This window comes from Pelodiscus sinensis, chromosome 10 (assembly GCF_052426305.1).
Source record: "Pelodiscus sinensis isolate ZL-2025 chromosome 10, ASM5242630v1, whole genome shotgun sequence".
NCBI classification, from domain to species: Eukaryota; Metazoa; Chordata; order Testudines; family Trionychidae; genus Pelodiscus; species Pelodiscus sinensis.
This window is the reverse complement of record NC_143061.1, coordinates 55,592,304-55,614,379: the sequence shown is the minus strand read 5'-3', so window position 1 is coordinate 55,614,379 and position 22,076 is coordinate 55,592,304. Positions and strand designations below refer to the sequence as shown.

Genomic DNA, 22,076 nt, shown 5'->3' with positions numbered 1-22,076 from the left:
GACACATCAGAAGACGACATTCACAAGTACCAAGAACTTAGGTAAAGAGAGATCCAACCATCAGCAAGGGTTCTTTCTTCCCTTTGACCCTCAATTAGGGTTGTCAGGTGTCCGGTATTGACCTGGACAGTCTGGTATTTTCACCTCCTGTCTGGTAAAAAAACCCCAGAGAATACAGGACACCTAAAATGTCTGGTATTTTCTGATTTCCCTCCCACCCCCAAAGGCGAAAATACCAGACACCTGGCAACCCTAGCACACGCAGCAACCAGGCCCAGCCTCCGGGCACCCCCCGACAGGGGCCCTTCCTTGCCCCCCCTCTCAGGCCCCCTGAATGCCCCCGCTCCCCACTTAACTGGTTCCGCAGGGGAGCTCTCTCCCCAAACAGAGTAAGAAAACAAGATGGGCGCCGGCCAAAAAACCCCAAAGGCCTTAAAGGGGCTCTGCTTGCTTTTTTTTTTTTTGGCTTAATAGCTCAGCAACTTGGAACTCCCTCTCCCCCTCCCCCCCCAACAGTGGTTTTTTATTTTTTTTGGGGGGGGGGGGGGGGGGGGTTCAGTATTTTTGGTTAAACCATCTGGCAACCCTACCCTCAATTATTTTAGCTTGTGACAGTACCAAAATTGTTTTTTCAGAACTAGTACATCCGGAGCGAGCAGCAGAGGCACTACTAACGGAGGTGCTGATCTGGTGCTCTAAAAACACTACAGATTTTCTGTAAGAGGGCGGAAAGAAAGGTAATATTGGGAAGATAGAAGGCAGCAGACTGAAACAAGGAAGAGAGTAGAAGAATACTGGTTTCCTTTATTTATTCCACTTATATTTCTGAGTTTGCTCTTTAAACGATGCAATTTTTTTTAATGGAGATTTAACACAACCAGGTCAGGCTGACCGACCTGAGATTTCCTCTCTCTGCAGAACTAACATTCTCTTTTTGGTCTGAACTGAAAAAAGATTTCTTGAAAAGTGGAACACTCTCTCTCCCTCCCTCCCCCTTCCAAGTTCACACTTACAGTTCATCAGGGCAGTTGATAGGCTGAGCTATTCTGTAACCATCCTTTAGATATGCAGCCATCTCAAAGGGGTCAATGTCCACATATGGCGTCTGCCCCAAAGTCATCAGCTCCCACAGTGTTACTCCAAATGCCCACTAGAAAAATAAGCAGCAAGTTAGCAGAACAGCAGAGTCTGGGACCTCTCGTTGGTTTCAGTTCCCTCACAGAATCAGTCATGAACACTAATTTTATAAGGAAGAGCTAGAAGCTTCATACATGTTAAATGCCATATTTTTTCTGCCTCAACAGGAAAATGTAAATCTCTCATTTACATGACCGAAGGCTGAAACAGGAACCACAAACTTAGAAACAAGAACTGGTTCAGCTTTCAACAGTAACAGATAGCTGTCAGCACCATGCTTTAAAAAACACTTGAATAAAAACAAAACGCACAGAAGGTACTAAAGGGCCGCTTTTCTGTAAAGCATTTGATTGGAAGATTTCACAATCTTTAAAAACACAAAGCTGAAGTAACAATGTACAGCAGAGTTTACTGTGTGAGACTAAGAATTACATTTACACAGAACTTTAGATGTTCACAACTGTGCAAACCAATCCCCACAACAGGTTCGGTGAGTGAGTTACTGACTTTGTCCTTTGTTCAGCAGATTTTCCACAGAACATGCCAGCCCTGGAGTGCCCCTTTCAGACCAAACATGACACTGCAGCCACTCCTTGCCTCAATTCTCTCCCCCGAGGTGGTCTCTTTCTCAGGGGTTCACACAGCTCAGCCCTCAGTGACTCCTGGGGCTGTTTCACTGCCACGTGGGCTTCAGGGTCAGACTGGCGCCTGAGCTCTGGGACCCTCCCAAATGACAGCATCTTAAAAGCAGGGCTCCCGCCTGAGCCTAGAAGTCACACAGCAATGACAAGCTCTGCAGCCTGAGCCCCGAGAGCCCAAAAACTGCCAACAGATGCAAACACGGGTTTGTAAAAAATCCAAAAGGGTCACTGATCAATGGACACTGGTGAGAGATTGGAAATAAGCAGCAAACTAACATTTAGGAAACTGGATACATGGATAATTCAAGGAAAATAACTTTCTAGAGACACACCAGTCTCGTTTCCCATTCGGTAACAGTATTTTTTCAGAAAATTCACATATAAGGGAAAAAGGCATCAGCTATGCTGGAAAGAAACCAGTGTAAAAACATGGCTCCTGCTGAACTAGGTCCCCCTCCCAACATTTTGGCTGACTGCCGCGGATGGGAAAGAGCCATTTAAAAAAGTCAGCCAAGCTACGTAAAAGAAAAACAGTTGAAGCCGGTTCAGCAGGACGTGTTTGAACCGTATTTTAACTGTTAAAGCACGCCTTCCTTTTTCTCAGAGACCACTCTGCAGAACATGTTGCATGCTGTTGATACCTAATATTTGTTCTTGGAGGAGAAGGCAGCTGAGCGTAGATCAGTAAAACAGGACTAAGGGAAACAATATGAGGGAAGTTAGGGTGGATAAGCCTTTCTTTCCATGTTCGTAAAACGATGAAGGAATGTTAATTTGGACACGTTACAGTACTCTAGTAGGTGGCTACAGTACTATCAATTTATTAACATGATCGATTAGACGTTAAGCGTGGCTGCATTTATTCTGTATAAAACAAAATATTTCCGAACTGAATGTTAAAAGGGGAACATTTAAATCTGTAGGGTCCTTGAGAGAGACCCTACTGCTTTCCGACCTCCTTGCTCTATTGACGGGTTTTGCTGGACAGACTTCAGCCTGGAAGGCGCCATTATAATTATTCTTTACACCCCCTGAGAATAAGCCTCTACTTCTGTCAATGCCAGGAAATTCATTAGCCTCCCTGGCATTTTTCAGTCGTGATAAAAAGGAGTGTTTGTAGACTGGGGAGTTCCAGGGAAGGGGCTCAAGAGAATTGCAGCTGATAAGTACAGTGTTCAAGTGGCAAGGGGTGAATCTAAACCATGCTGCTTCCAACTGTGCTATTTTATATCAGAATTAGGGATGTAAATGGTTAAAACCAGTTAAGCTGAACGGGTGAGCTGCAGTTAACCGGTAGGGGCTGGAACAGCTCCCTGCCACCCTGCCCCATGCAGGTTACATGCTGGCTCCTGGGGAGACTTTGCTGCAGGCTCTGCAGCATAAAGCTGATTTAAGCTTTATATGGCAGAGCCCACAGCGTGTGGAACCGCTACAATTCTTCACGGTTACAGTTAAGTTTTTCAGCGCCTTTTTGCATCCCTAGCTAGAAGCAATACACGCTTACAAATCTATGACGCACAAGTGGCAAGACATGCACTATTTTATGCTCGTTGTGGTTCATAGTATTTCCTAACCGAAAGCGGCCTCCGGTAAAGTTTCAAAAGGGCTTAAGTGAGTTAAATGTCCAAATCCCATTGAAAGTTCAGGGCACAGATGCCAAAGTCACCTAGACTTGAAAACTGTATCCTTATATGATCTTCTCAGGACATGCTCACACAAGTGAATGCTTGAATAATCAAGGTTTAGTACTGGAGAAGATGTGAATACATTGTACTAATTCCACTGAATATACTAACTCCAGTTAATGCTGGCTATTGCCAATGAATCGCTCAAATTAGAAAAGCCACAAGATGTTAGGAGAGACTAGGAAATACCTAGATCTTTTCATGCTAATAGAAAATAGACTCTGCAATGGAGGTGCTGCCATTTCAACGTCTTGATTAACAACCGAGGAAGTATGGCAATATGCAAGAGGAATGGGAAATGTCAGTGGAATGAGAGTATGTACACACAACATGGAAATTACCCTCTGACAGGAACAAACAGATCACATGGCCAAGTCATTTATCACTGCCTAGTACTGCACAATCTCAACTAAGTCAACGGACTGTGGAAAATAGTTCTTTCCAGTATCTCCAGTTGTTGAAAATGTTCATGAAGTAAAAGGCGTAAGGGATTAATCCTGCAAGATGATCAGCACTCAGCTACCCCAGCTATCAATTGGAGTGCCATAGCCTAAGCGTTCCTTTGAACAGGTCCTTCAATAAGAAACTCGGGACAGACTGAAAAAAGCAGATTTGATCTGGAACAGGCAAGGAGATTTTTTTCAGTGCATGGTATGATCTACATGTCACAACTTTAGTGACTGCACAGTTGTGTTGGGGGAACAAAAACAACAATGTACCAGCTTGATCCATGTGATGAATGTATCAAAGGTGCTTAGTGTAAAAAGAGTAATAATACATTATACGCCAAATTCCATACGCATTACATTCACAAGTCATGTCTAAAGAAAGTGGGAATGCAAAATATAAGGGTTTGTACAGTATGTAATTCTGAGCCATTAAAACGGAACAGAGCGGTAAGACAAGCTGAAGGCTGTCTGCGTAACGTGCTCAGGAAAAAGTGCCTTGCTTTTCAGTACTGCTCCTGCGTGCTACAATCATTCTATTGTAGCTCAGTCGCACACTTCCATTACAAGAAGACAAGCCAACAAAAGCCAGAGTCAATTGCCAGTGGACACTACAAGCAGAGTTGGGAGGAAGAGGACATCTTAAGAGGCACAGAAAACAGACTACAAGAATTCATGTTCTTCAATCAGGTGAGCTGTTCAGAAAGTTTCAGGATTTACACGTAAACCCCTGCTGGCCAACTCAGCGGTGCCAAAGCACAATGGGAAAGGAATGAACAAATCCTGTTGCCCAAGGGGCAAGCCCTCTGCATGAAGGCTAGCTACCATAAGCATGGCAGAGAGTCCCGGGAGCAGGTACAGCCGCTATTCTGGACATGTATGTTCTGCACAGAGGATGTCAGTCAGCCAGCAGCACTGTCAATTCAACTCCTTTTTTCATGAAAAAACTGTGTGAAAGGCGTTTAAGGAATAACCCATATCGTTATGAATTGTTTTGGCAAATGTCAATATAACTTACCACGTCACTGGCACTTGAAAATTCATTGTTAACCAAGCTTTCAAGAGCCATCCACCGCACTGGCCTGTTCTCATTATCTCCCAGACAATGGTAATCCATGGGGAACAGGTCTCGGGACAGGGCATTGTCTGTAATCTTAACCTGAAGTGCATCATCAATGCTGATTAAAAGACAAGAGCATTTAGTCATGCAAGATATGAACTATTTACAGTTGTATTAGTGCATCTTTAAAAAGACTATGTAGGGAACTTCAAAGATGAGCTTGGCTATGTCAGCAATGTTTTAAAACCTAACATTTCCACAGATCACAACACTGCTATGCTGCAGTTACCACTCCGCACATATCACAACTTCAGGATAAAGAGATTTCAAAATTATTTTTTGCTATCAAAAGATGAGCAACAGAAAGACAGAAGTTCACAGGTTGCCTCCTTCTCCAACTTTTACTCATAAGGGCTCCTAAGATTTTTGCAAATAGTTTTCAAACCTTTTACATCTGAATGTATGTTTGGATAGCTTATGGGTGGAGTATCAAAAATGCAAGCCACAAACCATTAGTTTCATAATTACTTTCACGCGCGTCTTGGCTTCTTGGCACAGCACTTAGTTGCTTCTCTTGACATCTTTTAACCTAAGTGATACAATTTCGTAACCCACACCTCCACTAGCTCTACATCTAAAGCCACTTATTCACAGAAAGTGGAATTTCAGAGAAGACTGAGGAATGACTGCTTCATCAGGAACTTATGAAGTGTTTCTCTGTGGATCATGTCTGGCTATAAAAGCAGCTGGGGTGAGTGCGAACAGCATGCACTTCAGACTAAGGCATTCTAGGGTGTGAGATCCATGAGGGCCTAGCTATCAGGTGTGGAGGGACAAAATTGCCTCACTTTTTTAATGGTCCCTGGAGCAATTCTCCAAGAGTTACAGCTGTGACTCGAGTGCCTCAACTGTTCCTTTCTACACCTTCAAATACGTACATTTAATCCCAACTCTGACCTTTGTGCTTTTGAATCAAGGGGAGACCAGATCCGATCCGATTTCTGAGAGCGCTAGAGGGGGCAGGACACGCTGCACTTTTTTTTTTTATTTGAAAAAAATCACCAATTTCTGTCATGACTTTTACATTGTGAGGGTTTGCCCCATTAGGAAACTGTTTTGAGACCTTTTCTCTTCCTTTAAATGTAAGCTAATGTTTCCATTAATCATTTGGTTATTTTAAGATGTCTACCAGGGACCAACAAGCAATACACAATCTAAACTGAGTACTAGAGCTCACCAAGTCCTTTTTAACCTGAAGTCTAAAACATAGATACACGATCAGGAACAAAAGCTTTGAGGGTTTTCAAAATACAACACTTATTTTTCTGCAGCCCATCTCAAAATAGCTCACCGGATTCACTTCATCTTCCATAGACCATACATGCAACATCTGAAACATCTGAGGATATGATTTGAGATGGGAATATTAGATTTATAACAGATAGCATCTCTCAGCCTTAACCACAGACAGGCTACAATCTCACTCCATTAGAGTAACTTAAGAGACAGGACTTACACACAGTTTCTAGCAGCCAGGTCTTTGTGAATGACCTCCCTTCTGGCTAAATAGCTCATTCCACACGCAATCTGAATAGCCATATGTACAAGATCCTGCTGGGATATTGCCTGCAAGAGCACAGAAAAATTATTACAACCACAAAATCCTACACACAGAGAATTTGGTCTGGTACCTTGGGTAATTTCTCTCTACTGTAATATTCCTTCCTTTCCATATTTTATCTCACCTACAAAAATTACCTGCAACTACTGGCTCTCTAGGACACAATGTCATTGCTCCCTAGTATTTCTTGACAGCTTATTTAAAACATTTATCCTTTAGTTTTTGAAAAGGCCCTATTTTTAGCTCTAAACTGGCTTTGAAATATGTCATAGCTTTAATATTCCTTATCACCAAACAGTTTTTCACATAAATCAAGCAAGGCTGGATCGAGACCAAGTGGTATCTGGATCCACCACAATTTCAGCCACCATGCCACACACTTCTCATAAAAGCAGCACCAATTTTCAGGGAACAGACTACAGTCAAGTATATAAAAGGAGCAGCAGGCTCAAATGTATTCCCATCCACCGTAATTTTGTCAGTGTTGATTAAAGGGGAGCTATGTAGACAATGTTTAATTTTAAATTTGTATATGTAAATGTACAAACAGGCTACTATGTGCCTGCGCTTGGAGACCTTTACTATGTCTTCTGGCCTGCTTTGGGATATGGACACTGATTTAGTATTTTAGCATTTTCAGGACCCCATGTCTTCTGCAGCATTTACTGCAGAATCCACTACTTTCCACAGATGTGTGCTTCAGGTGTCCTGTTCACAACGTCTGCCACAGTGGTGCTGCTTCTGTGCAAAGGTCTGTAGCAACATTGCAAATCTGGGCTACAATAAAAGATATTGAATCTAATATCAAATGACAAAAACCCACTGTAATGGTCATATTAATTCAATAAGACACAGATAATGATGAGAAAACAGAAGTATGGCAGCTAAATTGAAGTTCGCTACATTAATTGTTTTGAAGTATTTGAAAAAATTAAGGAGGAATAGCTCACTCAAAGGATTCAGATTTGATGGTGTTATTTCCCACTTTTTACTTTCATCTCACATTAAAGAAAATACAGTCAGAGCTAGTTAACAAGTCAGTTGTGAAAACACTATGTCTGTTTGGATTAACAGGGACTTAAAGCAAGAGTACAGAAACTTATCAAACTGGCTTAATGTTTTCCTTTACACTTTCCTTGGCACATGGGCAACAAGTCCTATGTGAAAACTCAGAACACAAACTCGACTAGATGGGCTAATTCTGGAAGCCTGGGAAGGAGAAGTAGAAGTCTGTAGACATTTGCAATTGAGAGATCAAGTCACAAAGCAGAAGCAGACACAAACATAGTCCCACAGTTGCTCACAGTACAGTAGCTCAGAAATGAACAGGAAGAAAGCCCTTGGCTACTTGGAACTTAGTGTACAAAGCAGGGATGACTTATTGACCTAAGCAAGCCAGATGCCACTTACTTTATTTTTATGAGCTAAGTCAATAATGTAGAGAAAGCCAGGCAGTGTTGTGAGAAGATTAAGAGGAGCCGTATGGAAAATTAACAAAACACTCTGGCACGTATCTGCTGTGGCTGATAAATCCTTTTGAGTTCAGATTTTCCTCACAAGTGTTTTGTTCCATTTTATTTCTGTTTCAGACCAACATTTACTATAAATGTCATTAGCACAAACACTATTAAAATGTTCCATCTTGCACAACAGTAAGTTCTCTTGTGTAGAAAATATCCCCATGCTCAAATTAGCTTGCAAACTTCTCATTTGCGTTTTTCTTAATGCTATTGTTCTCCACTGCCCCTCTTGAAACTCGTGGAACACTTGCTAGTAAACCTTCCTATTCAAATTTAGTAATATTAATCAAGCACTTCTGGTAAACTGTACAGATTCCACACTTCCTCTCCTTCCCACTGCCCCCCCAAAACTGTAATATAGGTCAAGAAAAATAGAGATAAAAGGATGTTAATTCTAACAAGTGCATTAAAATAATAAAACATTGAAGTCTGCACAGTTAAGGAACCAACATTCAAGCAATGATAAAAGTTAAAAGTTTCACACAACACCCCACCCCCTTTGTGGTGCATTATAATTTAATTTTATGGACTAATCTGCTTTTCAAACCTTTTTTTAAAAGTTAAGAATGATACACCTCTATAGCATCTTCCACTGTGTGGTTCTGTGTAGATTAGAAACAGCCTATTACAGCTATTCATGTCCAATATACGCATGAAAAGAAGTATGAAACTAAATTGTATAGCCAACATTCAACAGTTGCATAACCCACAGAAGTGGAGTGAAAGTTGCAGTAGAGTCTTAACTTGGGCATTTCTGGGTGGAGTGAGAAACTGCAACCGTAACATTTTCTTAAAAGTTTCCTGGAAGATTTTCTAAGGAAATGGCCATTCTCGAGCTCTGGCTAGATGACGACAGTGCGCACACAGCATGAAAGCAGTGCACTCATGGACGTAAAGGGGGCCTATGCAGCCATCTGACCAAGCATGCTGAATGAGAGAGGACTCCTAGGCTATGTCTAGACTACAAGCTTCCTTCGAAAGAGCGTCTAGACTGCAAACACTTTTCGAAAAAGCGAGCCGCTTTTTCGAAAAAGAGCACTGGATGCTCGCTTTCAAAAAAGCCTTGTTTGCATTCAAGAACACCTTTTTTTGGAAGAGCACTTTTGAAAAAAGGTGTTCTTCCTCATAAAATGAGGTTTACCGCAGTCGAAAAAACTGCCGCATTCTTTCGATTTAATTTCGAAAGAACACGGCAACAGTCTAGACGCAGGTGAAGCTTTTTTGAAAAAAGATCACGTTTTTCAAAAAACCCTGTAGTCTAGACACACGCCTACAAGGAACTGCTGTTTTCTAGGCACACCTGGCTTAAGCAATGCGGCCATATTAACAGACAGAGTTACAACAGAGCACTGCCTCACTAGCAACGTGCCCGCCAGGACCTGGTGTTACCACGATAGCCAAGGCGGCGCATAAGGCAGTGAAAGGAGGCTGTTGGTTTCTTAGAATTTAAACCCTCCAGCTATTTGACTATAGATTTAGGGACCAGACGTTAGACACCGATATTGGAAATTCTTGTTCTTGCTCTATAAACTTAAACAGAGCACTTCACCCTGCGGCAGGTAAACGATCTTAACATTTTAAAAGAAACTGATGTCTAGCTGTGAAATATTATTCTGAAAACAGATGGAAAGTGAAGTGAAACACGTGATTAATATAACACTTCCAATTTGCAGTCCAAAGAGGGAGTTGCTGAAATTAGCAGCACACTCGAGTCAACAACTGCCTGTGACAAATGCCCTGAAAAGTTACTTTTTCTTGTGAACTACAGAAGTATACACTTGCTATGGCTGCTTTTAAGATTCAATTATGTACCAGGCTTTCCCATTCATGCAGCCCTGGAAGAGTGATTGCTGTACTGTCTCCACAGCTGGATTTTAAAGTCCACAGAAAGTTCAACCAGTTAAAACACTGAGGTGTTACATTAGCCATTTCTCACCTGAGGATTGTTGGCTTCTACTAACTTGCACTGGCGCAGGAAGAGCTTAAGGTTTCCCCAGTTCATGTAAGGCAGCAGCACCATGGGTTTCTCCCCTTCTTCGATACAGACATGTGTGATCGGAAGCAAGTTCCTGAAAGATGAGAGCAGATCTGCCTAATTTTAGAAAGGCAATATCTGATCAAAGTTAGCAAGACAGCTAGGCAGCTAACCATCAGAACCCACCACGAATGGTAATAAAGCACAGCAGAAAAGGCAATTGACATGTTTTCATGACAGTACGAAAGTCTCCAGACAACTTGAAGCTGCATGTTTAGGAATGTGGGCAAACATACGAGTAGTTTTCCATCAAGAAGAGAGAACTTCTGCATGATCCGAAGCAGATTAAGGATACAAATCCCATGAAGATTATTCTTTACACAAACTATGAGGAATGCAGCAAACTGCACTTTCCCCTCGCTCCCTGGTAAAAGGGAACAGCCAGCAATGTCCCCATCTGGTGGGGTGAGCTTCAGGGCCCCCTGCCCTCCCTAAAGGGTGGAGAGTGGGGCAGGTAAGCTAGCTCCTTTCACCTGCTTGGCCTATATGGTTTTATTGGAAGCAATCCCATTCCAGGCACATCCTGTTTTCCTGACGCAACCAAACCTTGACCTTAAGTTATGATAAGAGAATGCTGCATATCAAATTTGGTGGCCCTAGCTTTTACCATTTAGGAGAAGTTCTTGAACAAACTCTTTTAAATATAAAGATTACTTGTATTCCCTTAAAATCAAACTGCTTTTATTGTTTTTTTTAACCCCGTGTGTTTGAATTCAAGTGTTTAGGAAACACTCTTTGGGATAACAAGATGTGTGCATATCCTTTCTACTAATAAAAGGACAGAGCTTAAATAAGCTTGTCCTGTCCAGAAGGCGGCTGGGCAGTTCAGGACACATTTCTGGAGGGAAATTAGGACTGGGGGTGTGCTGGGGTCACCCCACAAAATAACCAATATAAAAAGAGCCAAAGCATTGCTGATTAGCTGAAACACACACAGACACAGCAAGGATGGACTTGTAGCTGGAGGCTGTGAGCAGCCCGGATTGGAATCTACCATAGCAACGGAACGTAAGAGACACTCCAGGCTAGAGGGCAGGCATGACAGATAGTTTGGACAGTACTCTGGGTATGGCACCGTGATGTACAGAAATTATTGGCAGGATTTTGGGATGACTGTGTGAACAATGTATGCACAGTTACACAAAGTTCTCCTGGCTCTGATTGGAAGATAAACAGGGGTGTGGATGGGATGTACATCTGAGAGCAAGACAATACATGTAACAAACTTGCTCCAGAGAGAATATACAGTAAGTGCCAGCAGCAGCTGCGCCTGGGCCTGGGAAGTGGTGAAAGGGGCTTGCTATATGCTCTTTACTTTAAGCAAAGTGGCTTTGGAAAACCTACAGTTAAAATTCTACCACACTGCTCATTATTAAAGGGTCTTTTCAGCTTTCTATAACTTTGCCAAACATTTTTGGACTGAAGTATGAGTCACTGAAGTTTGGAAGTGATTCGTTTCCGAAATTTTTAGTGCTGAAAAGCCACGTATATTGTATTTTCAATACACATGCATATACATTTCATTTCATTCTTATGCTAAGAAGCTTTACAGTAGCAGTATTCACCTGTGATGAAGACCTCTGAGTTTACAGCTTTCTGTCAGCATCATTGTCACTTGCACTTCTGAGGCTTGATCTAAAAGGAGAAAACAAAAAGAAATTGTGATTATTATTCATTCTGAAAACGAACACAAGGGCTTGCTTTCTTTTTAAATAAAACTGGCAAAAATAAAAACCTCCTGGTCTGGTGGTTGAGAACAGACGCCAACCCGACATCACCCTTGTTGCTGTTGCCTCTATCTTAACCCCAAGATGCTCAACAGGCTTTTCTCCAATTTCATACTGAAGCTCTGAGCAATCCTACTGCTCCTACAGCCTCTACCTTCCCGAATCGTTTATACCCATCCTGTTATGTGAGTTACCCTACCACGTCTTGTTATCCCAGTCACACCACAGCTCCTTGACGGTCAGGATTTCCATTCATTCCTGTTTATTTCCCAGGCTGCTTGCATTCTTGTACAGGCACCTTTAATAACTAGCAGATTGCCCTACTTTCTCAGTAGGGACCAGGCGGCTTTCCCTGTGCTTCCTCCTGGTATCCCGCATCCCTACTTCCTGCAGAGCTTAGAGCACCATTCCCGATTAACCTAGTTTAAAGCCTTCTTCACTAAGTTAGCAAGCCTTCCTGCAAAGATGCTCTTCCCCCTCTCTATTAGATGGATCCCATCTGTTCCTAGAAATCCTCCTTCTTGGAACAACATTCCATGATTTTACCTCCCCAATGCGATGGTCCCTACCCAGACCTTTTCTTTCAACAGGGAGGATGGACGAGAACGACTCCTACTCGCTGATGCAGTGCCTCAGTCAGGTAAGGTGGTGAGTCCGGAATAAGGGGGAAACATTTTGCCAAGTGCTGTAGTCAACAGATACAGCATATGGAAAAAACAAGAGTGTGGAGGGAGACAGTTAATGAAAAACTCAGACCAGAAGGAAACAGGAGCAGGATGACAACACTACTGGAGGGCCAGACAGAGACACTTACACCCCATGCAGTACTCCCCCTCAGCCCATACAAAACACTGTTCCATGCTCTCCCCAAAGTCTGAAAACATTGCTCAAATGTTCCTGTTCTTCTGCAGTGTCCCTTGCACTCCCCCCCCAAGAGACTGGTTGCATGATGAACGCTGGAGTTACACATGCTGAGAGGCTGACCCTCATTGCCATGTCCTTGGTTTGCAAAATAAACATGTTTTACCCTTGAGTTAGAGTGAAGTCTTTTAAACAAAATGAGTGTGTGTCACACACAGTAGTTGCTACTAAAATTCAGACAGTGACTGTGGGCAGGAACATTAGCTCAGTACAACTAAAGCTCAGGAAGGATAGCATTACAGGGGTCGTTCAAGTAAACACTGCCTGGCCAAATGCAATACAAAGATGCAATACTGAATGAAGTTCACTGTCAAAATGCTCCTTCAAAGCCTCCCTAATCAGAATAGCTCCTTGCTGAACTCCTTTATTGCCCCGGTATCTGGCTGCTCAAAATGAGCAGCCCCAACCATCCATCCACTGCTCAACTCCAGACAACTTCAATTACCAATTTCACTCCCACTACAGTTCAGTTCAGTGCCAGAACTATGACACTGTGAGGAATGAAGTTGTTGAATGTTATGTTATAGGAGTGTTAGGAAGGGCGTTGTGAGCAAGGCGTGAGAAGTCATTCTTCCGATCTACTCTGCGCTGATTAGGTCTCAGTTGGAGTAGTGTGTCCAGTTCTGGGCACCACAGTTCAAGAAAGATGTGGAAAAATTGGACAAGGTCCAGAGAAGAGCAACAAAAATGATTAAGCGGCAAGGAGCCCTGTGGCACCTTATAGACTAACAGAAGTGTTGGCGCATATGCTTTCGTGGGCAAAGACCCACTTCATCAGATGCATTCGTTTTTGCAGATGCATCTGACGAAGTGAGTCTTTGCCCACAAAAGCTTATGCTCCAACACATTTGTTACTCTAAGGACTCCTCGCCGCTTTTGCAGATTCAGACTAACACAACTACCCCTCTAAAAAATGATTAAAGGTCTAGAGAACATGACCTATGAGAGAAGACTGAAATAACTGGTTTTGTTTAGTTTAGAAAAGAGAAGACTGAGAAGCGACACGTTAGCAGTTTTCAAGTACCTAAAAGGGTTTCAATAAGGAGGAGGGAGAAAAATTGTTCTCCTTGACCTCTGATGGCAGGCCAAGAAGCAATGGGCTTAAATTGCAGCAAGGGAAGTTTTGGTTGGACATTAGGAAAATTTCATAATTGTCAGGGTGGTTCAACACTGGAATAAATTGCCCAGGGAGGCAGAGGATTCTCTGTCACTGGAGAGATTTAAGAGCAGGGTGGATAGATATCTATCTGGGATGGTCTAGATGATGCTTGGTCCGGTCCCTTCCAGTTTTAGTGTTCTATGATTCTATGTTTTATTTTAAAACCTGTTTGCTTACTCACATAGAAAAGAAGAACCGACTCAGCAATAACATAGTTTTTGTTTTGTTTTCAATCAGAAATTACATTGCAATAAACTTATGTTCCAGGTCAAAGTTCTTTAAACTAACTGTGAAATCTACCAAACAAGTTAAGCCTGTTTAGAAAAACTCCTGAAGAAGCAATAAATTCATCCATCTCTTCGCAATACATTGTTGTGTTGCAGACAGTATAGTGCTTTGTCAATGCCCTTCTCCATCACAAAAGCCAACAATGGCTCACTGAAAAACTCCTGTGTGTTCCACTGTTTCCTTGCAGCTCAGAAAGAACTATATTTTAGTGGTAAGGCACCCAAAGGATGATTGACTCCCATTCAAGTATATACGGAAATCCAAATCTTATCTTGTGAAACAGTTCCAGCATCCGTATTGTGTATTCTTATCAATATTATTTCCTTGTTTTCTATAAATCAACCTGTTTCTGCAGGAAAACAAAATTATACAAATGCAACACATTCAAGACAAACAATAGGAGTACAAATCCTGCAACTAGTTACACCAATGACAATTGAAAGGAACCACATGAGAGTCAATACAATTATTCTGGATTTCTATCAGCTGTGCCTCAAAAGAATTTGATCTACTGCTTCCAAAGTTTCTGTGGAAGAATGGCTCATTGTCAAAAGGATAAATGGACAGAAATAATGCACTTGCCCTGTTGCAGTTATTATAATTCATTCTACTAGCTTTTTTCTTTAGTTACACTGGCCAAGACATTGAAAAATGGGTGCTACAATTAGGGTCGTAAATGCATACTTAGGAACCATCAGCAGCAGCCTAATTGTCAAGAATTCTGAGTATCCAGAAGTTTCCACAGCGAGCCAGCCAGCCAGCTTTGAATGTCTGATAATCATGTAAGAAGGATGGTTTTGATAATGCCCCTTGAGGAACTAGAATTATTTACAAGGAAGATCTACAACTGCCTTGTATTAATTGTGCTGTACTTTGGGCAGAATCCACAAAACAGCACGTGCACAGCCCGTCAGCATCCACAATATTTGACACAGGATACATGTTCTTACAACATTTGGCAGGTGCAGTTTGGCACCTGTAGTGCTAGTCCTATGGGGAGTCTTTGCACTGAGGCTAAGCTATGCAACTGTTTCTAATGATCTTAACTGCCTCTACTTGGGCCATAGGGCAATTCTGTGCTTGAAACCGTAAGTCAAATCCCTTGTATCACAGCCTCTGTATTATGGGCAGTGCTTCTCAAGACTGACACTGAATTCATATCAAGCTGCAACTTGGAGTTTAAGCCAAACATTCCAGGGTTCCCACAAGTTGACACCTTCAAGACTTTAAAGAGCGTTTCTAATTACCTTTTCCAATGTTCGTTTTTATTAACGCTACTTGCCTCTAAGGCTTTGTCTATACCACGCAGCTTTTAGCAACAAAGCCACTTCAACACAGCTGTGTTGCTGTAAGTCAGACAGTGTAGCCCCCAGGGGGACGGACTTTGCGCTGCCCTCCTCCCAGTTCCCCTGCAAGGGGCACACAACACATAGGGGCACATGGCCCCAGCAGCTGGCGACTTCGAGCAGCTTGGTGGTGCAATAGGCAGGGAGCCTGCCTGAGGGTCCTGGTGGTCCGGAGCCAAAGGCTTTGTGGGCCGGATTTTGCTCACTCCTGATTTATCTAGTAACATTATATTTACCGTCTTAGTATTTATCCTTCTCCCAGTGGTTCTTAACATTGTTAGTTTTGCCTCTTGCTGCACATTGATGACTGGTGGTGATTTTTTTTAAAACATGACCTGAAGCATTTGCTTGGAAAAAACAAATATTGTGACCTGATGAAAACCTGTTTAGGTTCTGCATCTATCATCCTGTTAATTCCTTTCTATATGCAAAGGGCAGAAATGCACAGATTGGCAGGTTTGTCTAAACAAGTTTTTCAACTTTTTACAAAGAAACAAACAGTACAAAAAAAAAACCACACACACACACACACACACACACACACACACACACACACAGAGGCTACAGGAAAACGGGTTACTTAAACTTTAAAAGCTTGCTGGCCATTAGTCAAAAAATGAATCCAGGAAAGGTTCAATTTGCTGTGAAAGCCAAGGTAGAAAAGGAAATCTTCAGTATTATATTAGGGTTCAAGATTGCAAAATGGAAAATGGCGAGTTACAGAAAAACCAGTTTATCAAAATGATGTGAGAATGTTGGAATTAAAGCAACACTGGCACAAACGGCTGTTCAGACAACTTTTACAATGTAATACTTAATTGGTCTCATCGTACTGAGTATGTTAACCTCTAAGATTTGTGGAGGGAAGGTCTGTATGAGTTTATTTCATTTAAGATACTGACATGCTAGAGTATGGCTAGGACACGTCTACATGCTGCAGCAATGGACACTGCCCAGGTGCAATTTCTGAAGTGCACTAATTAATTTACATAGACCCCGCTGGGGAGCATTACCAATTCCCTAGTGCCTTTTAATGTATTGTATTAATGTATTACTGTTTGAAATGGAACCGTGTTAAAGTAAACTAGGGACTGCTTAGTCCACAGCAGGAGGGTTTACCTAGACAAATTGGTGTCGCCTACATTGTGCGCATTAGAAATCGTACCTCCATAGTACAGCTCCATTGCTGCACTACGGAAACATGGCCTTCAAATAACTTGACAATGCATTTAGATAGATCTTCCTCAGACTTCATGATTTGCTGATCCTATTATGACTCCTTAAAAGTACGCTTCTGTAAAATATGAACTTTACCAATAAAAGGGAAAGTGAGTTTAACAAGTCTGCATGATTTTAACAGCCATGTAATGTTTTGGCTATCTGAATCATTGTCGGATTTAGAATGGAAGTATCTTGGGCAATAGCCATCTCTTCTTCCTCTATGTTTAATAGACAGACCTGTAAACTTACGTTGCTTTAGATATAAAAAGTTTTTATGGCATGTCTAAGCTAACACTCAATGCATAGTGAGGGGACAAAACAGTGTAAAGAGCTCATGTTTCAATTATTTGTGTGTGTTATCACCATCTGGAAAAAAAGGTATTGGTATTTCTAACTCACATAGGACTAAAGTCATGGAAAGTAAAGAAATTAAGGGTGCAGAAACTGGTGTTTCTGATGGAGGGTACAACCAGCCTTTCTTGCTCAGCAGATGAGAGCGTTCATGTACCTGTAATTCTTTACCTACCATTTTAAAAGGCAGGTTTGATGCAATGAACATGCCATAGTCTATATGAATAACCTGAGGAAGAAACCACTATGAAACCTACCTTTGACTGTTTTGACAAAAACTTGTCTTTCTTTACTGGGGTCTTTTTCCTCTATTAAAATTCCATGAAAAATGCGTCCAAAAGTACCTGTGAAAAGACCACAGAAAATCATTCTATTGTTTTCTGATAAGTTATTTTAGATTATGTTCCTGTAGGACGTAGCAAAAGTTTGGGTACTTCTGTAAAGTGACATTTGGTCAAAAATATATTTAAGACAGACTTTGAACATCTCATTAAAACTGTCAGCCTATGCCCCCATAAGCCACCAGGCCCAGAACTGTGTGGAAGACATCACCCCACCCCACAAGAGCACTAGGACTTTAGGAGCACAATGCCTTCCCCCAAGTGCAGGGAGCAACCAAGACTGAGAGAAACCGTACAGGGGCTGCAGATGGCCTTTAAAGCAAGGGCCCACGGATTCCTGCAGACTGTTTTCTGAAGTATGCATTGGGAACATTCTCTTCCACCATCTGCTCCAACACCACCCCAACACATCCCTTCCTTTGTCTTTTATCATTCTAGACAATCTACAACTCCACTTAACATAGCCCCAGGGAAAGGATATAAAAGAACAAAACTAATTCACTGAACAGGAATTCTGTCATCATTGCACTGTTCCCTCTACTCATGTTATATCCCTTTCCCTACCCTTTGGCCATGTCTACGCTGGCCGAGGTCAAGTGCTGGCAGTTACAGACTGGCTCTCAGAGCCCTGCAGGGAAACTGCTGTGGCGTGTCCACAATTTGCTCCTTGCGATAGAACATGTCCACATTAGCAGCTCTTGCAACGCCACAAAGAGCAGTGCATTGTGATAGCTAGCAAGTGGACGCAGGGTGTTGTGAGAAAGGTTTTTAATGCTGCATGGGGCAGTCACAGTCACATGAAGCAGGTTTCCCAAGCCCATTGCTCCTTGGTCATCCTCCTACATTGACAGCTGCTTTCAACTGAAGTCTGGGGAGAGGTGAGAGCATGACAGAGTGTGTGTGAGGGAGGGAGAGAGAGAGAGAGTCAGTTCACACAGCAGCAGGAAACAACCAGCCCTGAGGCAGGGGGAGGAGGAAAACCTGACATCAACCTCCACCCTCACTCCTGGGCTCTTTGCATAGCAATCTCTCGCAGGCTTTGTCTGCACTACCAAGTTTTGTTGCCAAAAACTGCCTTTTGTCAACAAACCAGTGAGAGCACTCACACTGCAAGGGGACCATTGTCTGGAACACCACCCACCGAAAACTTCCACTGCTAGGAGAGACTTTTTTATTTCCCTCCCTTTATCATGGACAAAGGGCCAGTGTGGACTCTGTTTTGTTGACAGAACTGAGTTAGGCATTATGGATACTGGCAGATCTCGTGGCTCTGTGCTCAGTGATTTGCCCTCTGGTACCCTGCAGGCCTGTGCCTCTCCCCTTTCAAAGTGCCAGGAAGTATCTGACAGATGAGCGAGCTGCTTCGATTGGGGAACACACAAACCATTGGAATGGATGGTCCTGTTCTGCCCCTGAAGGGAGAAGGGACAGCTCCTGTGCTGCTCTGACATTGCTCACCCTCCAGCGATTTTTGTTGTGTCAACTTTTAGGTGTGGACGTGAGTTGTGTCAACAAAACTTGGGAGTGCAGATATACCCTCACACAGACGCCTGCTTCTGCATTCAACAACAGAGCATTCCACCTGGCTGGTTTGCCGTGTCCGGGAGCGGATCAGCACAGCATGCAGGCTCGTCTGACAGGGAGCATGTGTATGTCTGCAGGGCAGCCAGAGATCAAAACAAGGGGCAGAGTGGCCATGGTAGGGATTATGGGCCATTTCCAAAGGCCAGTCACAATGCAGCATACAACTGAAGTGTCCACACTGGCAGGCCAGCGCAGTAGCTACGGGGCAGAAAACTCTATGCTTCTTGTTGAGGTGATTTACTGAGAGCACAGCAGCTGCAGAGTTAGTGTGCACTAAATACCTTGCCAGTGTAGACGCCCTCAGGAGCTAGAGCTGGGAGCTGATTTACACAATTATAACTTGAAAGTATAGACTGGGCCTTTGTCTCATTATGTAGACTGGAAACTCTTCAGCGTAGGGACTATGATTATATAGTGCCTAGCACAATGTGCTAGTGCAGTGTTTCCCAATTGGTGCGCCGCGGAACCCTGGGGTGCCGCAAAGCGAAAGTAAGGGTTCCACGCCAACTCAGCACTCCCCCGACCCTCTTAAAGAGACAGAGCCTTCTCTTGTGTTTCACAAATTGCGGCAGGACTCAGCTGGTCTTTATTTATTTATTCCTTTTTTGCTTGACAAATTGTGGCTGGACTCAGCAAGGCTTTTTTTTTTAAAAAAAAAAAAAACCTCTGGCAACCGTAGGGGTTCCTTGAAATTCTTTCACGCTGAAAAGAGTTCCGTGGCTAAATAAAATTGGAAAACACTGTACTAGTGTAATAATATATGCAAGTTTCTATATACTAACTAGTAAAAAAAACCCAGATTCCCTATTGTTACATGCAATGATTTCTATTCCCCCACAGGCTCTTTCCTGTAGTCCACATGAAAGGCTCTAAAAGGACAGTGTGCAGCCATAAATACACAACCTGGACTGTTTCAAAAGGCAAAGCAAGCCTTTCTCCTTTAGTCCCGGACTAGGGATGTGATAGTGAACATGGTTAATCGATGAGCCTGAGCTCATCGATTAACCTTCATGATTACATGCAGGCTCCCCTCCCCACACAGCCTCTGTATCTGAGGCAGCAGCATGGGGGAAAAGGAAGACAAACGACAGGCACATTCCAAGTTCCTAATCATTCCCACACCTTCTACTAAAAATCATGAGGGGATCAGAAGTAACAACTGTAACGTTCTTGGGGAAAGAACAAGAGTATATAATTCATTATATCATTCATGACACTTAAGTGTTTGAAGAAAGTCTCGTAAATACCTTCTTGGAGTACATCTTTAAGAGTTATCCTCTCTCTGGAGATTGCTATGTCCTTCACTTTAGCTTTTGCCTCCATCAAGGTGACACTTTTAAGATCATTCTTCTCTATCCGTAATGTAGGATAACCTGAGGAGCCAACAGAGCCAAACAAACCAATATAAATACCCTTATATTCAGAGTCCAAGTACATCACTTCCCGCAATACAACTTACAGATGGAAAGAACATGGAATTAATGGCCAACTGTAAATAACCAAGATTAGCTTTCAGTATAAAATACGAGCAGGAAAATAAATTGAGAAGGCAACATGAATGTAAATGCCTCTGAAGCGTGAACATGCTCATTTAACATATATAACCAACTAATTCCATTTGTCTTTGTTTACCTTTTGAAATACCAAAGCCTGGTATTGCTCTGTTCCAAATGATCAGGTAGTATTCAATGAAGCCAACTTTTTACTACAGATTATAAGAGCAATCTGAAATAGACAGTGCCCTCTTCTGGACATCAGACTTCTAAAGAGAAGACTATATTCAGGAAGGTTTTAATGATATTGTAGAAATGGAATCCATGGATAAATGTTTAAAGGAAAATCTTGAAAGTCATACTCCTCCAAAAACTGCTAACACCTAAGATGACTAAAACCAAACGAAGTCAGAGAAAAATATTTTTTTTCAAGTTTATTTTGGTCATGTACAATCCCATTCAATCAGTTAACTGGTTAAACATTATGTTTAACCAGATAACCTGGAGTGCCCTGGCCATGGCACACTGGGTCAGGCCTATTGCAGACAGAGGCTCGTCTAGTTGGGTTGCACCAGCCCCCGCTGGTTAACTGTAACCAGTAAGCATCACTTAATAAGGGTTATGCTTGCCAGTTAACCATTCACATTTCACACCTCAGACTTCAGAATTCACTTTGTTAGATGAGAAAGTGTAAGCAATTTAGAAAACTGTTGTGAGAAACCATAGGAGCACAACTTCCTCCAACTGGAGGCAAGAATTTTATTTGGGATTAAGACTATTTCTGAAAGCAAAGGAGATTTACCAAAATGTCTCCTGATATACTAGACTGGTGGTGTGGGTAACATCAGAGAACAGCAGCAAGAAGAATAAACATGAGAACATTTTTGGCCACATGCTTTTTAAAAAAATGAACTATAATATTTTTATGTTAACACTCACCACAGTTGAGATAACAGGATAACAAAATAGGCTTAAAACATCAACTTATCCCACTGCTAAACAATACATCTCCGCCAATATACACAGAACTGCCACATGCTGAGGCAAACACCTGAACTTTGTCAAGAAAGAACAAAAGAGTAATTGAAGTTTTACTCTTTCTAAACTAGTCAGTATAATAGTGCTGAATCTGGAGATACATTTCTATTGAGAGAAATATGTTGCTGGGGTTAATAGGAACATGGCGTTAGTTCCTCCTCTTGGGTTTCACTGACAGTTCACAAGCATCCTGTGAATGTGGAGAGTCATATTCCTCACCTCCTTTTGGAACTCTCTCTGAAACACAGCATCAAGTTTACATTCCTAGGCTTGGAAAGCCGTCACAGACTTGCCCTTTGCTACATCTCTGACTGCATGCCGCTTTTAGTATTATCTCTATCCCTAGACCCCTCACTTCCTTAACCCTCTCAATATTCCCTACTCCAAGCTTTTTCCTCCCACACTGCTGCATAACCGGAACATACTGCTGGCACCCATTCCAGAAACAGGCAAATCAAACAA

The 22,076-nt window shown here is 42.3% G+C and overlaps 1 protein-coding gene across 2 annotated transcripts in view; it reads right to left on the bottom strand.

Annotated features, from left to right (window-relative positions):
• Positions 1–22,076, bottom strand: part of RYK (receptor like tyrosine kinase) — a 50,997-nt gene that overhangs the window by 3,108 nt on the left and 25,813 nt on the right. Inside the window, exons 8-14 of one of the 2 annotated variants that reach the window (XM_089780946.1) lie at positions 20,331–20,465; positions 17,416–17,502; positions 11,711–11,780; positions 10,047–10,179; positions 6,486–6,595; positions 4,928–5,087; positions 1,014–1,150 (exon numbers count right to left, since the gene is read on the bottom strand). In XM_089780946.1, coding sequence (XP_089637072.1) covers positions 1,014–1,150; positions 4,928–5,087; positions 6,486–6,595; positions 10,047–10,179; positions 11,711–11,780; positions 17,416–17,502; positions 20,331–20,465 — 832 coding nt within the window. The remainder of the gene's footprint in view (positions 1–1,013; positions 1,151–4,927; positions 5,088–6,485; positions 6,596–10,046; positions 10,180–11,710; positions 11,781–17,415; positions 17,503–20,330; positions 20,466–22,076) is intronic. The other variant, XM_075937221.2, reaches the window with a different exon arrangement.